This window comes from Saccostrea cucullata, unplaced genomic scaffold (assembly GCF_032062105.1).
Source record: "Saccostrea cucullata isolate Sc308-1 unplaced genomic scaffold, CSIRO_AGI_Scuc_v1 ctg237, whole genome shotgun sequence".
Classification (NCBI taxonomy): domain Eukaryota; kingdom Metazoa; phylum Mollusca; class Bivalvia; order Ostreida; family Ostreidae; genus Saccostrea; species Saccostrea cuccullata.
Genome location: NW_026931975.1, coordinates 368,482 through 392,171, shown reverse-complemented (window position 1 = coordinate 392,171; position 23,690 = coordinate 368,482). Strand labels below are relative to the sequence as shown.

At 35.3% G+C, this 23,690-nt stretch overlaps 2 protein-coding genes across 3 annotated transcripts in view; both read left to right on the top strand.

The window, feature by feature from the left end:
• Positions 1-23,690, top strand: part of LOC134234149 (retinoblastoma-associated protein-like) — a 43,649-nt gene that overhangs the window by 2,405 nt on the left and 17,554 nt on the right. Inside the window, exons 3-14 of one of the 2 annotated variants that reach the window (XM_062716208.1) lie at positions 15,693-15,751; positions 15,969-16,064; positions 16,550-16,678; positions 17,090-17,125; positions 17,334-17,419; positions 18,537-18,644; positions 18,870-18,958; positions 19,240-19,311; positions 20,014-20,123; positions 21,574-21,630; positions 21,716-21,778; positions 22,899-22,986. In XM_062716208.1, coding sequence (XP_062572192.1) covers positions 15,693-15,751; positions 15,969-16,064; positions 16,550-16,678; positions 17,090-17,125; positions 17,334-17,419; positions 18,537-18,644; positions 18,870-18,958; positions 19,240-19,311; positions 20,014-20,123; positions 21,574-21,630; positions 21,716-21,778; positions 22,899-22,986 — 993 coding nt within the window. The remainder of the gene's footprint in view (positions 1-15,692; positions 15,752-15,968; positions 16,065-16,549; positions 16,679-17,089; positions 17,126-17,333; positions 17,420-18,536; positions 18,645-18,869; positions 18,959-19,239; positions 19,312-20,013; positions 20,124-21,573; positions 21,631-21,715; positions 21,779-22,898; positions 22,987-23,690) is intronic. The other variant, XM_062716209.1, reaches the window with a different exon arrangement.
• LOC134234164 (uncharacterized) lies at positions 7,836-9,622 on the top strand. The gene is made up of 2 exons (XM_062716225.1): positions 7,836-8,381; positions 9,013-9,622. The coding sequence occupies exons 1-2, from the start codon at positions 7,904-7,906 to the stop codon at positions 9,447-9,449; spliced, it is 915 nt and encodes a 304-aa protein (XP_062572209.1). The 5' UTR covers positions 7,836-7,903; the 3' UTR covers positions 9,450-9,622.

Below are 23,690 nucleotides of genomic sequence, written 5' to 3'. Positions count from 1 at the left end.
TGAGAAAACCGTACAGTTAAAAATCTCTGCCTTTAAACTACCTAAAACATCTAACTGTTGCTGTAATTAATCCCGATTATGAAAAATATACGCTTTTTAGCTCACCTGAGCCGACGGCTGAAGTGAGCTTTTCTGATCAAAATTTGTCCGTTGTCTGTCGTTGTCGTTGTAGTCGTTGTTGTCATTGGCGTTGTCGTCGTCGTAAACTTTTCACATTTTCATCTTCTCAAGAACCACTGGGCCAATTTCAACTAAACTTGCCACAAAGTATCCTTGGGTGAAGAGGATTCAAGTTTGTTCAAATGAAGGGCCACGCCCTTTTCCAAGGGGAGATAATCATAAATTTGAGAAAAATTAATGGCATTTTAAAAAAAAATCTTCTTCTCAAGAACCACTGGGCCAGGAAAGATGAAACTCAGGTGAAATTATCCTCAGGTAGTGTAGATTCAAGTTCGTTCAAATCATGACCCCCGGGGGTAGGGTGGGACCAAAATGGCCGATCAAAGTTTAACTTAGGAATATATGGGAAAAATCTTTAAAAAATCTTCTTCTCAAGAACCACTGGGCCAGGAAAGATGAAACTAATGTGGAAGCATCCTCAGGTAGTGTAGATTCAAGTTTATTCAAATCATGACCCCCGGGGGTAGGGTGGGGCCAAAATGGCCGATCAAAGTTTAACATAGGAATATATATGGAAAACTTTTAAAATCTTCTTTTCAAGTACTCTAAAGCCATGATTAGAGATATTTATATGGAATCATCCTCAGGTAGTGTAGATTCTAGTTTGTTCAAATTATGACCCCTGGGGGTAGGGTGGGGCTAAAATGGAGGATCCAAGTTTTACATTAAAATATATTTAAAAGTCCTCTTATCAAGAATAGCAAAGCCATGATTAGTAGTACTAGTATTTATATTGAAGCATTCTCATGTAGTGTAGAATTAAATTTGTTCAAATCATAACCCCAAAGGGTAGTGTAGGGCCACTATGGTGGAACAAATAAAGGAAAAAATCCCAAGAACAGAAAAGCTATGTTTAGTCATATTGGCGTGTAAGCATCCTCATGTATTGAAGATTTAAATTTGTTCAAATCATGGCCCTTTAGGATAGGGAGGGAAACAATGGGGAATCAAATTCAAATTTTTACCAAATAATATATACCGGTAGGAACAAAATGTTTAAAAAAGAAATCTTTTTATCAATAACAGCAAAGTCATATGCTGTATTGATATGAAGGCATCCTCAAATAGTATTAAAATTGACGCCCCCCCCCCCCCAGTAAACTTTCAGTTCTGATCTGATATGTGCTTTTTCCTAGTCGATGTGCTCAGGTGAGCGCTGTGGCCCCTGGGCCTCTTGTTTTGAATACCTGGGATTGGTCAAAACCGGACACGTTCACCTGGGACGAACCTTTTATTTCTGAAATACTTATCAGAGGATGTTAGCTATCGCTTACGTGACAATGCCCAGCCCAAACCACGCGGAGGTATCCTCATGGATATTGATGGAAATTGAACAATATGGACACGAACTCACAATTTTAAATCAATTAAAACTCCCAGATAATATCTGTATACCAAGCTGGCAGCTGTGCAGATATTATCATATTTACTGAATCTTTATGAAATCTTCCCAGCCAGATGTGCTGACATTACACTGGTTATCAAATTCAAATTAATTATACTGTTATGTTTTTGTTTGTATATGTAAATATGCTACAGTTGTTAATAAAATAGGAATATTATTTTTGTTCATTTGATAAGCCCTAAACATGGTACCTGATTAGCGCCCTTATCTTGGAAGTCTAATTAATGTCCTAATTATGGCGCTTATCAGATGCTAAAAATGTATTAAGTGTCTTGACACCTAACAATGGTGCAGAGGCCCTAATACTTGGAGCCGATTGCCTTAATAGGTGCCCTAACAATGGAGCCTAACGCCCTAACAGGGTGCCCTAATGAGGGAGCCTAACGCCCTAACAGGTGCCCTAACGATGGAGCCTAACGCCCTAACAAGGTGCCCTAAATCACGTTAGGTGTCAGACGGGGTATATAAGGAGAGAGTGTTAGTGAGCAGATATACATTGCTTGTACTGGATTGTAAACTACGTTTGGATATTATTAATACACTTGTTGAAACGAACTTTGTCGTTGTTCTGATGTTAGATCTATAAAGATCTAAAGTTCCAATCTTATACATAGGATCCACAATATTTTGTGACGCGGGTAACAATAAAACACCCATTAGAGAAAAACGTTACAATTGGTGGCAGCGGTGGGATCCAAAGAAGTTATTCTACGTGTGACACAGGAACGGGACAGCACTAAGTTTGAAATGGAGACACCCATCGTAAGGAGGAGAGTTATGCCTAGAAAGGTAGGACAGTACTTCGACAGTCCAGCTCCTCTGAATGACTCTGGAATAGAGGTTGATTCTGGGTGTACAACAGATTTGCAGCCCACAAGTCGAGTAATGCCAGACAGTCCTAACTTTCAGGATAATGAGTTCAGACAAAACTTGCAGGGTCTTTCTGTTCAAAACGAGTACAATCCAAGGCCAAGCTTAAAGAGAATCCTATTTATTAGGTCACCTGAGTAAACTCAGGTGACCTATTGCTATCTGTTTTCGTCCGTCGTCGTACGTTAACATTTGAACATTTTCAGCTTCTTCTCTGCAACCACTGAACCAATTTCAACCAAATTTGGCACAAAGCATCTATGGGTGAAGGGGAACAAAAATTGTGAATTTCATGATCCTTGCCCCCCTGGGGCCTGAGGGGTGGGGCCAAAACCACTAAAATTAATGCAATCTTTAAAAATCTTCTTCTTTACTCCTGGACATCAAGCAGTCAAACTGTTTGCATGATTGTAATCAGCAATGAGTCCTCTACCAAAATTGTGAAATTCATGGCCCTGGGATCAGGGGTTCTAGTGCTAGGGCGGGGCTAAATAAGTAGGCAGTGAAAATGCATTATTTCTTTGAAAATCTTCTTCTCTGCTCCAGGGTATTAAATAAACCAACTAAGTACATAGTTATGATGAGCAAGAGTGCCTCTACCAAAATTGTGAATCTTATGGCCCCAGGGTCAGGGGTTCCGGTGTTAGGGCGGGGCTCTATTGATTATATAGTGAAAATACATGAATTCTTTAAAAATCTTCCTCTCTGCTCCTGGGTATTAAATAAACTAACTAAGTACATAGTTATGATGAGCAAGAGTGCCTCTACCAAAATTGTGAATTTTATGGCCCCAGGGTCAGGAGTTCTTGTTTTAGGGTGGGGCTCTAATGATTATATAGTGAAATGCATGAATTCTTTGAACATCTTATCCTTTGCTCCTGATTAATATACTAATGATCTAATTACATATTTAAGGCCAGGATTTATTTTATTTTCAGTTTTACAAACCCTCCACTCAAGGTTTTGAATTTTCAGAAAAAAATAAAGCATTTTTTTTCTTTCCGATGTCAAATTTGAGTCGGGATCGAGATTTCAAATTTACGAACTCGCACTTCCGGTTTTAAGATGAAACGGCGGGTAAATAAAGCTAGATCTGAGAAGATACAGGTGACTCTCGATGGCTCGAACTCCGATGTCTCGAAGTTCTCGATCTCTCGAAGTGAACGTCCGGTCCCGTTTTTTTTCTCTATATAATTAAGCAAATTTACTCCTGATCTCTCGAACTTCTATCTCTTGAAGTTCTCTATCTCTCGAACCAAGATCATGGTCCCGTTACACATATTTCATTGAATTTTACTCTCTATCTCTCGAAGTTTTGATTGCGCATTTATACACGCCAATCAAGTGTAAAATTGATGCAGTCTGGACTTACCTGGAAAGAATGAACGCCTTGGGCTAGCATGGAGGTGTTAATTGGGTGTTTACATAGATGACACTCCACCTGTGGGTCGTCCGTGTTTTGATATAATTAATTGGTTATTAATTACAAGGTCGATTTTAAACAAATTCACAACTTATTTCGAATCGAAACTGAGACGATAATTTTTAGAAATTTAATTTATAGATGTTAGTTTCAGTAAGTTCCAATAGACTATGAACTTTTATCATGATTAAACAGAGTCTAAATAATTCCAGCATGACAAATATTGCACAAGAAAATTCCTTTCTCAAGGACTGAATACCGATTAAGAAAAATCTGGTGAACACTGGAGAAGGTCCCGATCAAGCCACAGAATAGCCAAACCGACAATTGCTTTTCGGGTTTCATGCAATCATGAAATAAGAACAAAAAATTATACTGAAACTTTAGAAATTTGTTTTATTTATTCGAAATAAAATCATTGTTGTTGATATCACTTAAATTACCTGTCAAATACGACTGAAAACGTGCAATGACTTTATTTACATATACTTCCAGTATCTATAAAAGTAGAACATCGGTAATCGGAACTGACAATTCCGGATTTTTTTTACTTTCTATCTCGAGAACCCCTCGATCTCTCGAACTTTTCTTGCGGTCCCTTGAACTTCGAGAGATCGAGAGTCACCTGTAGCTTGGTTTAGTGTAAAATTCATCGATACGAGTGCCATTCAAAACGTTTCACCCGTTCAAAGGACAAATAAAATGCTGACGACTTTGTTGCACAATGACATGCTGGTGAGATAATTATGTATTCGTTTTAAAAGTATCTGTCTGTAAATCATTTTCCTCCCCGTGGTAGCTATTGCATATTGCCAGCGACATTGTTTAGGTTTCTGTTATAGCTTACAGTCTAAGCATCATTCTTCAGAAAAGGGTTGCTTATGCATCAGATGTAATGAATAAAACTATGGGAGAAGTTAAGTCCATTTGAGGAAGAAATAAACAATAACCTGAAGAAATAAAAAAAAAATTCAACTATTAAAAGGCAAGAATATACAAATATATACAGGCATGTAGTATCATTTGTATCAGCCAGAAAAAATTATTTTACACTTCATTGAAAAAATGTTCACCCTACTCCCCAATACTCCCTGTCTGTTTTATGATAGGAATATTATAATTTTAGGCATCAAGTAAATTTTAGAACAATGTCTACACATTCACCTTACACATATTAAAAAAATGAAGATATATTGAAAGAATTTTAAAGAATTGATTATTTAAAATATATTTTGACCAACATCACAAAATTTATATAACTGGCCCAAACTGGCAGATGATGAAATAAGCAATTAAATGTTCTACTTTCCTATTTGTAAGCATTATGTGTCCAGTGGTAAGGAGCCTATTAGAATAGCATGAAAAAGAATGTACAAATTTTAATAATTGATTTATCAAAAAATTTTTTTTTTATTTCCTTCTCTTTCGGGACTTTTTTATTCTCATGTTCATAACTAAACCTAAACATAAAAGAAAAATGCTGGCTTATAATGAAGAGAGGGGCCTCTTTCAAAATAGATAATTTCAGGGCCGCTGGGTCAGGGGTACCAGGGTGGTACTTTGACTAAAAATAAATTAATGCTTTGAAATCTGCCCTTTGATAAGCAATGGTGCCTCCTTCAAAATTTGTGAATTTCATGGCTTTTGGATTAAAACACGAACCAAATACAATTGCTGGAAAGTTGTTACATGATACTCAGATGACCTATAAGGCCCATGGGCCTCTTGTTTTTAATGATATCGATATTATCGTTACTTACCATGGCGTTTAAATCTTTTTCCTAACGAAAAATCCAGGAAGAACAGTAAAACAAAGAAAGCGAGAAAAAATGCAGGAGTTCTTTTGGCCATGTGTCTTTAATTACCATAGAATCTTAGAGAGTGTTCCTAGATTGGCGTGTATGATTTAATATAAACATTCACCTAATAATTATACCCCCCGCAAACGAAGTTTGGGGGGGTATATAGGAATCACCTTGTCCGTCTGTCCGTCTGTCTGTCTGTCCGTCTGTCCGTCCGTCCGTCTGTCTGTCTGTCCGTCTGTCTGTGCAATCGTGTCCGGTCCATATCTTTCTTACAGAGGGACATTAGAATCTACTACTCCACACTAAGATTGCTCATGACCTAAGGGTGTGTCATGACCTTGACCCAAGGTCATTTGGGGAAGTTCAAGGTCACTGGAAGAAAAACCTCATAATTCGTGTCCGGTCCATATCTTTCTTATTGATAAACTTGGTAGGTTCTCATTTCACACAAAGATTGCCCATGACCCAAGGGTGTGTCATGACCTTGACCCAAGGTCATTTGAGAAAGTTCAAGGTCACTGGAAGAAAATTTTCAAAAATCGTTTGATACATATCTTTTATAGATAAACTTGGTAGGTTCTCATTTCACACAAAGATTGCCCATGACCCAAGGATGTGTCATGACCTTGACCCAAGGTCAATTTGGAAAGTTCAAGGTCACTGGAAGAAAATTTTCATAATTCCTGTCCGGTCCATATCTTTCTTATGGATAAACTTGGTAGGTTTTTATTTCACACAAAGATTGCCCATGACCCAAGGGTGTGTCATGACCTTGACCCAAGGTCATTTGGGGAAGTTCATGGTCACTGGAAGAAAAATATCATAATTCGTGTCCGGTCCATATCTTTCTTATGGATAAACTTGGTAGATTCTCATTTCACTCAAAGATTGCCCATGACCCAAGGGTGTGTCATGACCTTGACCCAAGGTCATTTGGGGTAGTTCAAGGTCACTGGAAGAAAAATATCATAATTCGTGTCCGGTCCATATCTTTCTTATGGATAAACTTGGTAGGTTCTCATTTCACTGAAAGATTGCCCATGACCCAAGGATGTGTCATGACCTTGACCCAAGATTATCTGGGGAAGTTCAAGGTCACTGGAAGAAAAATTTCATAATTGGTATTTGATACATATTTTTATTATGGAAAAACTTACTTCTGAAAAACCCAGCGGGGGGTATTTTGTCCCGTTTGGACAGTTCTAGTTCAAACTTAATTAATTCTACATACATGACTGCAAGAAGAATAAAGGAAATGTTTATGCATAAATTAGTTTTTGTATCTTTTTATAGAACCAAAGAGTTTAATAAAGACATGTCTAAATATTATTCTACGGATTTCATTTCAATTGAAGTTTCTTTACAACTTTCCAACCGGCAATCCTCGGCTGACTCCGCTACGCTCTATTAAAATTTTAACCCATAGCACCAACAATAACATCATGTTATTATTATACTATAGGTTAAAAATTTATTTCCGAAACTAGTGCTGTATGTGTTCCATAGTTTTACACAATATACAGTACGCGATATTGATCAGTATTTGGCTGGTTTTGATCCCCCGTCTTGTATAATGATACTGTACGTGTGACATACGAGAGTTGTAAGAGGACCTGAATTATTGGACTTACCTCTCATGGTGCAGCTCTTTCAATAAAATGGGAGGGATCTGATCTAAACCATCTGCTTTGACTGGTTTAAGATTTTTCAGCAGTTGCTTTACACCTTCTATGCCTTCCTGTATTTTAGTATTTCAGGCATATGGCTTGCTGATGCATCTCTGCTGATGGGGAGAATTGGTTAGATAGTGTTTAGGGGAAAAAATTGGTACTGAAAGAATGTTGAAACTACAGCCCCTCCCCCTCCCCAAGAAATAGGATTTAAGTGATTGGACAACGGATATACATTGTATTTTCCCTTTTTGCTTGTCAGGTGTTTGTGTAGGTCTAAAAAAAAATTCTTACACTTACCCCCCCCCCCCCCCCCCCCCCCCCCCCTCCTTTCAATTTGCTTCCTACGCCAATGCGATTTAAATTTTAAGGTTAAGATTGCCATGCAGTTCTTCATAAAGAAGGATGATTTAGTGTCCTTTGACACATATTGAGATCAGAATATTGCATAGTTACAAAGGAATTAGGTGCACCTGTGAGATAATATTACAGAGCAAAGAACTTTCCACTACTTCTTATCAAAATTTTTATTCAATGAAAGGAAGGGATCATGAAGATTACATTGAAAACACTGAGTCTTAGCTCATTTCTTTTCTGCATTTCAGCAGAGGGTTTCCTATTTCAAGACAATCTTGGAGATCTTTTATCGTCTTGTAAACAAAAAGTTGATGGTACTTATCGTTTTACTGGTGACAGTGGACTGATGAAATTTGGAGATTATTTTGGAATAGGTCGTGCATGTGATGCGTATTATAGGTGTGACAATGGTGATATAACAATCAAAAAATGTCCAAGTGGAACCGTGTTTCATGCTGATATGGGTGATTGTAAATCTGGTAACTCTTCTCTTCCACAAAGTTGTCAGTTGTATTGCAATCCGTATGCAGACGATAAGTTTCATGATTCGGGATCCTTTCCAGAAAGGGTAGCGGAATGTCCCTATCCGCTACAATTTTCAGAGAGAACAAAGCAATGTGAGAATTTCACTGACGTCAATTGTGCATCGCGCAGGGAAGAAAAAGATTACTGTGAGCATTGTTTTTAAATTGTAAAAACTAAAAACAGATCTGGTTACTAGTGGTCGATAGGGGAATTTTACAAAGAAGTCGAATTTCCATTGAGTCAATTTTCTAAAATACATCCTTCCCCATTGTTTGTGATTATAACCTTTTATGTAGTTTTAATATGAAACCTTCCATAAAATGCCGTCCTTTCAGTTTTCGCTCCTATAAATACAAACACTGGCAAATTCCAGAATTTGAAAAAAATGTAACAAAAGTTTCTGAAAAAGTACCATCCCATTCCTTCAAAACTTATTAATGCTAATACTCCGTGTGTACCTCCGAGGGTTATGGTCTAAAAAAAAACATTGCTCATTTGAGCTTTTGTCTAAGAAAAGAGAATAAAAGCAGAAATATTTCATATTTTAATTGCCGTTCCTTTTGAAATTCCTCGACCAAAAATACATGGTAGTTGCTACTGTTCATTTCGATGGAAACCAACATTACTCTGATGACATACATCTGTTCACAAAATTTTCCTTATACCTATTGACAATTCATTTTCAAATTTTACTTTAAAATGATTTTATTTCATAAGACATGCCCTGTGATGTATTTAAATAAATCAAAACGGTTACCATACAATTCCCTTTTTTAGGCAGCTACTGGTACATTGCATATTTGAACCGACACGGTGGAAACTGTGGTAATGGAAATCATCCAAGTTGTTTTGATCTACCTGATGGTGTATTTGAACATCCTTTCGTCCATAAAGCATTTATTCGGTGCTATCAAAATAGGTTAGTGGAGGAGGGGCAGTGTCCAGTTGACCCTCTATGGGGAACACAAACATATCTCTATAAAGGCATATGCACACAAAGGTTCGCTATACCGGTATCTGATCCACGGGGAGTTGGGCGACTACCGGATTGTTCTGGAGTACCAGATGGCAGTTACAGATTCAGTACAAGACCGTGTGATGCATATTATAGATGTAATAGCGGGGAAGCCAAAGCCATCAAATGTCCTGATCGCACTCACTTTGACACCAAAAGCGGCAGGTGTTCTTCAACTGCTGCATGTTACAGGGTCTAATTAATAAATGTTCCTATTGATTAATGGAAGTAATAGCAAAGATACACCATAAATTCTAATAGATTAAATAAAATAATACAATTGTGAAAATGTTAATTTCAACCGTATATGCAGTGTAATTACATATGTATACAGTATATTGTATGCTAATGTTTGTTTTGTATGTAACAAATAAAAAGATGAATTAAGAGATGTTTGTAAAACACTTATGCCCCCTCTCCCCCAAATAATTGGAATTTTTCTGCATCCTTGGCAAGGGGCATAACTGTCCAAAATGGCTCGATTGTACCTAAAACAAGTAACTTAACCTAGGTATTTTTAGGTCACCTGAGTAAACTCAGGTGACCTATTGCTATCTGTTTTCGTCGTTCGTCGTGCGTTAACATTTGAACATTTTTAGCTTCTTCTCTGAAACCACTAAACCAATTTCAACCAAATTTGGCATATAGCATTTATGGGTGAAGGGAAAAAAAATTGTGAATTTCATGGACCCTGCCCCCCTGGGGCCTGGGGGTGGGGCAAAAACCACTAAAATTAGTGCAGTCTTTTAAAATCTTCTTCTTTACTCCTGGACATCAAGCAGTTAAACTGTTGGTATGATTGTAATCAGCATTGAGTCCTCTACCAAAATTGTGAAATTCATGGCCCCAGGGTCAGGGGTTCTAGTGCTAGGGCGGGGCTAAACAGGTTATATAGTGAAAATGCATTATTTCTTTGAAATTCTTCTTTTCTGTTTGTGGGCATTAAATAAACTAACCAAGTGCATAGGTAAGTTGAAAATGATCGCCTTTTCCAAAATTGTGAATTTCATGGCCCCAGGGTCAAGGGTTCTAGTGCTAGGGTGGGGCTATATAGATTATATAGTGAAAATGCATAAATTCTTTGAAATTCTTCTTCTCTGTTCTTGGGCATGAAATAAACTAACCAAGTGCATGGCTATGTTGAATAAAGCTGCCTCTTCCAAAATTGTGAATTTCATGGCCCCAGGGTCAAGGGTTCTAGTGCTAGGGTGGGGCTATATAGATTATATAGTAAAAAATGAATTATTTCTTTAAAAATCTTCTTCTTTGCTCCTGAGTATCAAATAAACTAACCAAGTACATAGTTATGTTGAATAAGGCTACCTCTTCCAAAATTGTGAATTTCATGGCCCCTGGGTTGGGGGTTCTGGACTTAGGGCGGGACTTTATTGAATATATAGTGAAAATGCATAAATTCTTTAAAACTCTTCTTTTCTGCACCTGAGTATTTAATCAATGAACTATGTACATAGTTATGAGGAGGAAGGATGCCTCTGAGATTTTTGAATTTAAGGGTACATGGGTTAGAGATTTTTGTGTTGGGGGAGGGGGGGGCTCTAATGTTTATATAGTGAAAATGCTTGAATTCTTTGAAAATCTTTTCCTTTGTTATTGGGTATAATGCCAATGATCTTAGTATATATTTATGAAAAAAAACCTGCTTCATTCAAAATTGGTTAATTTCCTGTCCCCTGGGACAGAGGTACTTTGGGGGAGGGAGGTAACATAGTTTGAAATAATTTAATGCTTTGAAATCTGCACTTCGGTATTAATCAACAGCATGATGAAATGAAATTTTAAAAAATTTCCAAAATTTTGAAAGATGTGGCCCTAGGGTCAGTGGTTACTGTGGGATGAGGAGATCAACTGTGGACCCGCCCTAACAGAAGAAGCCCTGACCCAGGGGCCCTGAAATTCTCTAAAAGTGAAAATGCATTTTCTCTTTGTTACTCTGATCTACCTCTGGGTTTCAAGTAACCAAAATAAGCATGCTAAGTTTATAATTTTGATAAGCAATGGTACCTCTTTCAAAATTGTGAATTTCCTGGCATCTGGTTAAAAGTCCGAAACAAATTCAATTGTTCGAAAGTTGTTACATGATACTCAGGTGACCTATAAGGCCCATGGGCCTCTTGTTTGGGTACTCTTTGCTTTGATAGGATGCTCCCTGATGGTGATGACCTGGATCTATTTTCCAGAGAATGGGATTGTGCAGGGATCTCAAGAAAATGCAGTAATTTCTCTAATATCGATAACGAGTATGATATTGCTTGCTACGGTAATCAGAGTATTATGGAAGTATGCAGGATCAGGTCTGCTGAATGCCAGTAAGGAAAGGGAAATTTCTTTGATACCCAGTGATACACCCTATACTGGTGGTAGTGCACCTAATGCCCCTACATGCACCTATCAGGAACCTACAGTTTTTGGGCAATCTGGACGCACTACTCCTTATTTGGATAATCGGTCTCCTCAGGGACTTGGGTACAATTTTGAATTTCCGGTTGCTGACGGGACACCTACAAACAGTCTTACGACACCAAATGCTGGTCAACAAACCAATGAATACCCAGTAAGGAGGACCTTCTCAGGGGCCAATGATGATGTTTGGGATGAGTTTCTACAGTATTTTGAAAACATATCAGAATTAAACTCATGGGGACCCGAGAAATCTCGCAGAGCTTTGCTTAGCACCTTGCGAAGACAAGCCGAGAGCTATGCCTATGAAATGCCCCTTACTGTACAGAAAGACTATGAGCAACTTAAGGATAAGATGAACCAAAGATTCGGGCATTCTGCAATGAAAGAAAGGTATATTGCAGACGCAAAATTGAGAAGAAGACTACCGGGTGAGTCCCTGCGAGATTTAGGACAGGCCATCGAAGATTTGTACCGAAGGGCCTATCCAGGAAATCCACATTTAGTTGAAGAAAATGCTATACAGTCCTTCTTAAATAAGTGTGGACAATCTGAGGATTTTTGACTCGCAGTGAAACAGACCAGACCTAGGTCACTTCAAGAAGCAGTTCTTAATGCAATGCAAGAAGAGTGCTTGCGAATTGGGGAAAAAGAATTGCCAAAGGAGACAAAACCAGGCTATAGGCCTCTGTATGAGATTCAAGATGGGGAATGGAACAATGAAATAGCAGCTGCGGATACTACCAAACCTCCAAGCGCGGGTGACGGATCACACAGTATCTATAAAAATATGAGAGCCCAAAGTACATGTACCAATGCAGGACCAGGGACCAGTGTTGAAAAGAGAACTGTAAGGAATTATATTAATTAAGATGACTGATGCCGCAGGTCAGGTGTCAGTCAACTTTATACGGCCTAAAACCTAGGGAAGGAAAGCCTGGAAAAGGGAAGAGAAAATGTTGAAAATAAGGCCAGGGAAATCCATGTGAAGCTACCAGTGTGATAAACTTTTGATTTAATCTAGTGACATTTTTATTAGCTCTACTGGTCAGAGACCAGAAGAGCTTATGCGATAGTAATGCGTCCGGCGTCCGTCCGTCTGTCCATCTGTCTGTCTGTCTGTCCGTATGTCCGTCTGTCTGTAAACAATTTTTCAAAATGCTACTCATTTTACAGTTTTGATCTGATTTCAGTATAACTTGGCACACAAGTAGACTACACTAAGATACATAATTCTGTATATCGGTTTTTGATTTTGATAAACGGTGTTGCCGTGGTAACTAAAAATAGAAATTTCTGTGAAATTTTTTTAAATGCTACTCCTCCTACAGTTTTGGTCTGATTTCAATATAACTTGGCACACAAGTAGACTACACTAAGATACATAATTTTGTGTATCGGTTTTTGATTTCGATGAACGTTGTTGCCGTGGTTACTAAAAATAGAAATTTCTGTGAAATTCATTTAAAATGCTACTCCTCCTACAGTTTTGGTCTGATTTCAATATAACTTAGCACACAAGTAGACTACTTTAAGATACATAATTCTCTATACCGGTTTTTGATTTCGATAAACGGTGTTGCCGTGGTTACTAAAAATAGAAATTTCTGTGAAATTCTTTCAAAATGCTACTCCTCCTACAGTTTTGGTCTGATTTCAATATAACTTGGCACACAAGAAGCTACACTAAGATACATAATTCTATTTATCAGGGTCCGCCGTTATAAAACATACTTAAGTCTGAGAATGCTCTCAAGTCTGAGAATTTTCCCAAATCCAAAATTCTCAGACTCAGCGGCCGTCATAAAAAGTTGAGAAAAATAATTATACCTTAAACTCTGTTATTCTCAAATTCTCAGCTGAGTAATTATCAGAAGTTGAGTTGAGAATTTTTTTGAGAATTCTCAGAGTTTTGACGGCGGACCCAGTTTTTCATTTCGATGAACGTTGTTGCCGTGGTTACTAAAAATAGAAATTTCTGTGAAATTCCTTTAAAATGCTACTCCTCCTACAGTTTTGGTCTGATTTCAATATAACTTTGCACACTAGCAGACTACACTAAGATACAAAATTCTGTGTATCGGTTTTTGATTTCGATGAACGTTGTTGCCCTGGTTACTAAAAATAGAAATTTCTGTGAAATTTCTTTAAATTGCTACCCCACATACAGTTTTGGTCTGATTTCAATATAACTTGGCACACAAGTAGACTACACTAAGATACATAATTTTCTATATCTGTTTTTGATTTCGATAAACTTTGTTGCTGTGGTTACTAAAAATAGACATTTCTGTGAAATTCCTTTAAAATGCTACTCCTCCTACAGTTTTGGTCTGATTTCAATATAACTTGGCACACGAGTAGACTACACTAAGATACATAATTCTGTTTATCAGCTTTTGATTTCAATAAACGGTTTTGCCGTGGTAACTAAAAATAGAAATTTTTGTGAAATTCCTTTAAAATGCTACTCCTCCTACAGTTTTGGTCTGATTTCAATATAACTTCGCAAACTTGTAGAGTGTAGACTACACTACGAACTTAAAGAGACTTTATCAAGGATCATTATTCTATCTATTGCTGTTGTTAAGTTTCAATTCCCAACTGCTGAAGTACTTTTCTCTTCCTTTGCTATAAGTACAAACCAGTAGAGCTTCAGTCTCGACAGAGACTTCTGGTTTGATATAATTTTGTTGTTTTACTTTTTGTCTTTCTGTTGATTTTGTTTGGCATTTGTGTAATTTGATTTTACGTATAATTCTGTTTCATGTTCATGTTTTAAATATTAATGACAATGGAAGTCATGTTTCAAAAGGAGGGACCATTGTAATGTTTTTGTTTATATATGTAAATATGCTACAGTTGTTAATAAAATAGGAATATTATTTTTGTTCATTTGATAAGCCCTAAACATGGTACCTGATTAGCGCCCTTATCTTGGAAGTCTAATTAATGTCCTAATTATGGCGCTTATCAGATGCTATAAATGTATTAAGTGTCTTGACACCTAACAATGGTGCAGAGGCCCTTATACTTGGAGCCGATTGCCCTTATAGGTTCCTAAAGTTCCAATCTTATACACGGGATCCACAATATTTTGTGACGCGGGTAACAACAAAACACTCCTTAGAGAAAAACGTTACAATACATACCTGAACACCAAGCTAATATTGTGCAGAAAAAAATTGTCAATGACATAATTAAAATATAATTTGACTGTAGTTTGATTTGCATATTTTTATTATTTATTTTCCAATTTATTTCTTAGACGTATAGGTCAAGGACTGGAAAAAAAAAAATCTACATTCTTTCTCTGACAATCCGGAAGTATTAAGTTTGTCCCGGGCAAACGCGTCCGGTTTTGACCTGTCCTGGGTCCACGAACAATGACAAAAACCCTAGTAATCGACATTTAATTTCATAATGATTGAACAATTTAAGTATTTGAAGTTAATAAACAACCAATAAATGCAAATATCACATACATTTTCAATGCATTAAGCTTAAAATCGCCAAAATGAGTAAACCGGGCTCGCTACCCATTTTAGTCACCTGGAAAAGGACAATCGGCGATAATCATTGAAAACACAACATTTTAAGTTAAAATTTTCAGCGAAGGCAAAACTTATAGTTATAAACTATGTCTGTAAATTTCACGAAGAAAGAATGAGTATTTATTTCATAATTATCAAAAACCCGGTGTTCAGTTTCGAAATTCCCGGCCCGGCCCGGATTTCGCTACCCATTTTAGTCACACTCTATAAAGACTTATTTTCCTAAGGTTTAAAAATATAAAGAGGCTGTATAGAAACATTTTTTTTAACTAAAAGATAGAAGCATAATGTACAGCGAATATTTAATATAAATTTTAATGTTGTATGTTGATCATTGATTTAAGGAATAACACAAATTTGTCCATTTGCTATCCCTAATGAAAAGTTTTTGCCAATATTCACTACTAATGCAAGAGAATAATGTAATACTTTTTGGTGATATTTGTTTAATTCACACGTCTTGATTTTAGCTGATCTCCAAACCCAGTGCAATAGTGTGTGCTATTTATATTGCAGCCATCGATGTAAGGTAATGTTAATTTGAATTTGACAATTTCTTTTGTGTATACATTTATGTGATATACATGTACACGAACTAGCTGTGTAACTCAAATGAATGTATACATTACTTTATCTGACTAAGTAACAGGCTCTTTCAATGAAAAGATAGCTGTAAACCTGTAATTTTTGACATCTCATAACGTGTTAGAAGTAGTTTGCATCTTTCTATATTTTTTGTCTACCAGAATGCCATATGGACCGTCAGATCCTCAGCTAGAGATTGGGTATTTAGAGAAACCCGATATCACTGTGACAGATATTCTACAGAAGTCACAAACCAGGTCAGTTACTCATCCAGAGTAGTATTCCTCTCCTATAATTTGACTGAATTGTGTTCCAGAATCTTCTCCAATAGTTTGTACAGAATGAGCTCTGTTGCAAAAGAACCTCTTTTTATAAAGAGTACAGAAAAGTGTAGTATTAACAGTCAGAAAAGAATAATTCTCCAGCAATTAATCATCCGTATTTATTAGAGAGTAGCTATTTTATGCACATATCTTTCTCATTATGCATATCAAATTCTCAATAAAGTAAAATTGCCATAAAAATGCTGATAGGTATATGGTATGAGAATATAAAATCGATAACCCATTTTGGCCAATTGTCAGTGCTGATGAATTTTGTAATTCCGTCTGAGTAACACGAACAAATGATATTACAACAAATAATGAAACTTGCTTTGATTTGACACAGATATAAATTATGATATATTTTTTGGCATCTGTGATTTTGTACTATAAAGGTATTTATATGTTTTATTTTTCAGTGTGCCAGTATTGTTTAAGTGGATGAACCATTTCCGTGATGCTTGTTTAAGTGAGGCTGTGCGATTCCACCTAAAACATCTAGAGAAGGAGTACTGTGTTGTGTCAGCTTTGTTTCATACTCATGAAAGGTGATATGATGGGTTTAATTCTGTCTTATGTTGTTGTGTGTCCAAAAATACATTTCACAGATGTCACATTGAAATATATATTAATTTTACAGATGTCAACATATTGAAATATACATGTATAAATTTCACAGATGTCACATTGAAACGCACATTTATTTCACAGATGTCACCACGAAATAAACATTTTATTTCACAGATGTCCTCTGTGGAAATAAACATTCATTTTATGTGTGTCTTATTGAAATACACTTTTACACCTCCTACTTTTGAATTCAGGAAGGGGTTTAATTGATTTTTTTAAAAGAAACTGTTAGGGACTTGTTTTCATTTTAGTCAGAATATATCATGTTACTTATGGGCACAAGCTTTGGTATTCTTTTTGTAATTTTCATTTATTTTTTCTCTCATTAGGTTGTGTTCTACCATTTTCAAAGAAGAACAGAGAGGGTATTTATTGTCCTTGTATTTTTAATCTAAGGAAATTCATTGCAGTTAATGATACACAATAACAAATATGAATAATTATTTTTTCATCTCTGTTATAAAAAAAATCAAACATGGTTATTTATTGCTGAGAGCACACAGCTTACTGCTTTAATGATGAGATAATGTAAAATGACCTGCTTTTAACCTTGGGTTTACTTTCATTTTTAAGGGACACCAGCAGTATCCCCCTACATACAGAGAACTGTGTGACAAACAAAAAACAGCTCTGCTGGCTCCTGTTTCTGTTGGCCAAAGGTAAGGCCTGGCCAGAATGATTAAGCAATGTTCATTAAAATGTGTTTCTAACAAAGTTCCAGGGGCAGACAATTTAAATTTGTTACAAATATATGTAATTCCCAATATCTGCAAATTTTTCACATTTTAAAGCCAAGGAGAAAAACATTTAATTTGCCGCAAGCATCAATTCATTTTGTTATACCCTTATAAATATCATTCTATATATTTATTACTTATAAAAAGTCCAACAAAAGAACTGTTTATTCAGTCGGTCTAACAATTTCACTATTGACCGGTCTTACATAAGAATTGTTATGTGTGTGACAACGTCATTCTGTTACGTCACAATTAATTAATCATCGTGAAATATCGGCGACGCGAAAATAGCCGAAGTTAAGAGCTATAAGAGTTGTTGCTAACAGCTAGGTAAGGAAGAAGGGAAGAGTATAATTATTATTATTTTGTGATAAATAATTTTTGTGATACAATAGATATATAATTGATTTTTTTCTTTCTCAGCTTGATGTTTTATATTTACTGAAGAAGATAATTTTTCATACAAAATAATTGATAATATAGCGTGTATTGATTAAATTGATCACTCTTAAGTGAGCAGTGAAGGGTATAACAAAACAGTTATAGACTGGGATATTTTACATATGATTTTTTGGACCTGAAGGTGAAAATGTTGCCCTTGGCCTGCGGCCTCGGGCAACATTTTCACCTTCAGGTCCAACAAATCATATGTGGCCCTCATACCCAGTCAATAACTGTATAATGTTTCTTCACTATAAGCATGCATGTTTTATTTACACAGTGGAAGATATTTAGTGTGTTTTGTGAAGTAACAACATAGAAATGAAATAAATCGATCTGATTCATGCATCCCACTCATAGATGCATGTACCTGTATACATCAAACACAAAATATTATGTGTGTGACAAAAATTATTTAAATACCTAATCTAAAATCATAAAATTTTTTTTTGAAGGATTGTCATGAGCTATGGATGAAAGTTATGAAGCATTATCTATAGGATGCAGTCTTACAAAGTCAAAAACATTTTATATAGATCTTAAAACAAAAAAAAGACATTGTATTTACATGTTCATCTTACGATGTACCTTATTTCAGAGAGATTACTGACTGATGGACAGATAGTGGAAGCTTTCTATATCCTGGTCTGTTGTTATGAGTATGTGCTGAGGACCACACCAGGCTTTCAGCTCAATTCTCCATATGGTAATTATAGTAAAACAGAGTGAAGAGGTTGGAATATATAATATACATATACAATTATATAAATTTCAAAAACATCATTAGATAAAAGCATGTACTTAGGAAGTTCTACAAACTCTTACTTTGCTGGAGGTGTCATAATGGAAAATTTTGTAATCTTCATTATTAAGTTTATACATGTATATGATCCATGTTTAATCATTTCTGACATTTTGTCCCCAAATTTAGATGAAGTGCAAGTTGCTGAGGATTCCGAGAGGCAGTCTGATTTAATGCTGAAGACTCTGTCTGAACAGTTTGATCTCTCCTATGAAGAGGTACATCCAGATATACTGTGGGAGGGGGGATGGTCTTGTGTGTATTTGTTATTTGACAAAAGTAAAATGAAAAAAAAATTCAGTTTACATTTAAATACCTTATACTGAAAATGGCAAAAATTGTATTATTTAACAAGGAATAAATTCTTTCTTTTTAAAAATATTTAAGATGGGTCTGTGTTCACTTTGGTCACCAGTGTGATTCATGTACACTGGAGATGGTCTGTTTTGTCATAATTTATCATGGGATTGGGCAATACAATATGTACATGCAATTTTAGGTAGTCCTTGTGCAAAAAAACAGTGTGGAGCCATGTTTTCAGAGATTATTTCAAGGAGAAAAGGGCATGGAGGTACTGTATATACATGTATACAAAATTTATACCAAATAAAAACACATAATTGTAGGAAGAAAAAAAATGAAAGCTGTAGGCCTTTTTATTCATGTTCAGAAGTTTAACTCTATATTGGATATGCTGTATGCACATGTACATTACATGTAGATAATGTATTTGAGAAATGTGAAAAAGTTAGGGCTAGGATTAACACAGATATTACTTGTACTGATTTCCTCAAGAAACCTGTCTTGGAAAGCATCTATAAATATTTTGTAACAGATCAAATTGGGTTTTACCTTGATTCGGTCCATTATTACTGTCGAAAACTCAATGGGACCCAGAGAATTTTTTTTGAGATGGGTGAGGATTCAAGATATTGAGGTTATGCTGTAGAAGCACAAATTTTCGTAGGAATAAAATTTCATTGATTTGTCATCAAAAATACTTTCCTGGTCATTTAATTTCATTGATTTGAAAGTTACCCTATTCAACATATAGTCAAATAAAATTTCATGAGGGATTTAATTTCGTTGATAATTGTTAACAACAAAATAAATGAAATTTTAATCCGTCATGAATATTTGTGCTTTTACAGTCAGTTATTTATGAAGAATATATGTGGTTTGGACTTAAACATACTATGACGTATATATCAGATAACAATGATCTAGATGCTGATTCAACTGTATTTGTTAATTCGTTTCTTTTTCCCTTTAGTTGTCAACACTGACAGACCAGTATGAGAAGGATTACAAACAGAAAGGAGATTTGAATGAACTGCTGTTCCTACAAAATGACCCTCATCTACAGCCACTGGAACAGAATGGGTAACACCTTTATTTGTAAACCATTATACAGTAAAACTCGGTTATAATGATGTCATCGGGACCTATGAAATTACTAAGCTATATCCATGATTTGTTATATGTGTAGAAGGATTTCATTAAATTTATATAGCTGCGGTACCCAAGATAACTTTGCTCTATCCTTGAATTTGCAATATATTTGTTCATACGAAATGAATTTTACTGCACAGTAGGTCTGTGATTGCTTTTCAAACTAACTGGCCAGTCAAACCAGGAAATATAATAATTTACTGGCCCTTTAATTAAAAAATAAAATAAATACATTTTCATAAGGCTATCTAAATTTAATTCCCTGGTTCTCAGGCCTATTTTCTCCAAAACAGATGCAGGAGGGCGGCATTTTATTTTTCATTTTATTGGCAATAAAGTAGATGAGGGAGGTATTTTTTTAAATTTTAATTTACAATTGTGTGTTTAACATAAAGATATATTTTTTAATCACAGATATACTTTTTTCTGGTCAAAATTTCTGCTTTATCCACTGCTTAACAGCGTGTAAACATCGTAGGTAATGTCCTCGAAAGTATTTTCAAACGAAGTAGCCAAAATCTCATTGTAAATGGCTACCGGAAGTGATATTTGAATACTAAACTACGAAACAAATGAAGTCTGAATTTTTTTTCCCGGATTGGTCTCTGCAATACCAACTTTTTATTTTATCAAAAATTCAATAAAATCGGCAATGCGGCTACCTCAAAACGGATGCGCGCGGGCCTGAGAACCAAGATTTCAATTTTATATGGCCTAACTGTAAATTTATACATGTTTACGTACTTCAACTTTTGAATGCCGCCATTTTTCGTCCTTTGTCACATTTCGGTAAGTTGTTCGTTGGAAATTCGCACATTTTACATAGTAATTAATAGTTACTAGCTAGTTCCGGTTGTTACGTAATACATCCATGTTATAATAGGGTTACAATAATACGATTCAACAACACGTGCTTGTTCTTTTTATATTATATATCAATGAAATTTATGCAAGTAAGTAAGATATATATAGACTGTGTATGATTTTATAATTAACAAGCCCATCGGACTTCTTGAATTTTGATTTTCACTGACCCGACATCAAAATTCACTGGCCTCGGTGTTTGGACCAGTGAGTTTTCATGAAGACTGTCTGTGATTGCTTTTTACAACTCTAGGAATAAAAGGAAATATTTAATAATAGATTTTACATTCGTGACTGATGGAATTTTTACTATCTGTGCAGAGATGCATAATTTACCTTAATGTGAAAGTCAAGATTGAATTAGCCAATAGTCATGGTAAAGGTGCACTTTTAACTTAGTCCAAACATTATAGGGGGAAATAGAGTTTGAAAGACAGTATATACAATCATGTGTCTTTATGAAAATGTATATATTTATTTATATTTCTAAAACTACTGTGGTAATTCTTTCTTTCAGAAATTTGTCATCACCGCGAAATGATGAACCAGATGGACCACCAATTACCCCAGTCAGGTAGAGTTTGTCCTCTTCTGTAGAAAAATCCAGTATTCATCTCTCATGCTATTCATTTAATTACAAGTATTTATACACATTATAGTGACTTGATAGAGAAAATAAACACACTGTCCGTTAATGGAGATTCTGTAGAGGCAACTCTCAGGTAGATTCTCTTCCAATGCTTAATCATTCAATTGTATATACATGTATATGAATCCATTTGTTGATTCTCAGTTTTCCCACTACTCATTGTTTTGAAAAAATGTTTAATACCTGTTCTGAAGCTTGTTAGTTTAAGGATTTACATACACTTTGATAAGTTAAAATGTCCAATATTTGACAAAGTTTGTGAAAATTTTTTGAAAATTTTCACTTTTACAGTGTATGTGTGCAGAATTTATCATTGAATAATTATGTATTGGAATTTTTATCTACTGGTCAGAGACCAGAAGAGCTAATGTGATAGTAAGGTGTCTGTCGTCCGTCCGTCTGTCTATCTGTCTGTCTGTCTGTAAACAATTTTTCAAAACTCTACTCCTCCTACAGTTTTGATCTGATTTTAATATAACTTGGCTATGGCACACAAGTAGACTCTACTAAGATACATAAAATAGTGCATCGGTTTTTGATTTTGATGAACGATGTTGCCATGGTTACTAAAAATAGAATTTTCTGTGAAATTCCTTAAAAATGCTACTGTTTCCTACAGTTTTGATCTGATTTCAATATAACTTGGCACACAAGTACACTACACTAAGATTATGAAATAGTGCATCGGTTTTGGATTTCAATGAACAGTGTTGCCGTGATTAAAAAATTTTTCTGTGAAATTCCTTTAAAATGCTTTTCTACAGTTTTGGTCTGTGTGCAATGGTTTCATTTCTCATCCTTTGTTAAAGTAAAACCAGTATGTATTGAGAGATTTTTATGATTTATGTTAATTTCTAGTTACTTTGGTATTTAAAAAAAACCCAGTTTTTGTTTAGTTTAAGGTTTATTGTAGCATTAACATTTTGTATTTGCTTTCACCATTCTAAGCATTATTAATATACCAGTATATATTTAAAAAAAAAAACTACTCAGTGATGGCAGTTTCAAAGGCACATGAATGTAATTTGTGCAGTTAATGCTTCATCAGTATTTAAATAGAATTCAAAAGGAGTGCACTTACACATACAACAGAAATTTCAAGTTTTAATCGATCCTGCATTAGATCGTTTGAAAGCAGACTTTATTTATCACTTAAAATATCCTTATCTGCTTATTGTTTTTCTGTATTACAGAGCTGCTTTAAACACCATCCAACAGTTAAAGAAAATCCTGTCCTCCACAAAAGATGAACCTAGTCCTGAGCTTCTCGCTCATTTCAAGGTAAAGGAAAAAGATCATATTTAATATCTATTGTTTTTTCAGCAGTGCTCAAAGTCACACTTGCTTTTAGGTCGCAAAATGGCGACCTAAAATTTTTTTTGGTCGCCATTTCAGAATTTCTGGTCGCCATAATCAAATATTTCACTCGCAATAAAAAAAAAATACATTTTGTGAATAAAACTTGATAATTTAAAATTAATAAGGATATGTATTATGTCTTTATTATATCAAAGATTACTTATTACTGTGACTATAAAAAAATTGCTACGTTGAATGAAATATTTTTATTGAATACATGTACCCTTATGGTTGTACAGAAGAAAACAAGTAATCTGATTACAGAAATAAAATTTTATCAAATGAAAATACAAGCTTGAGAGCTGTTGAGACAGGACTTTGCTTGCTGTTTGTCATGTTTACTTGCTACTACGTACCTAACCCATTACACAGTCATTATAAATGCCGCCAAAACACTCCTTATTAGCGTGATTCATTGTGATATGCAAGCAATTGAACAAATGCTTCAATAACAAGGTCGGATCTTAGAAAGTTTACGAAGTTTGGATGCCATTCTATCAGGAACATTATTTATAAACGTCTCTGGTTCTATCAAACTTTGTACAGCATGCTGCCATAACATTACGTGATCTAAGTCTATATGACACTTTGAAAAGTGTATTTAAGTATATGTCTTCAAACATTTT

Coding starts and splice junctions, on each gene's coding strand:
- LOC134234164 (XM_062716225.1), top strand. CDS start 7,904: ATGAAGATTACATTGAAAACACTGAGTCTTAGCTCATTTCTTTTCTGC. Junction 8,382..9,012: donor CAGGGAAGAAAAAGATTACT/GTGAGCATTGTT, acceptor TCCCTTTTTTAG/GCAGCTACTGGTACATTGCA.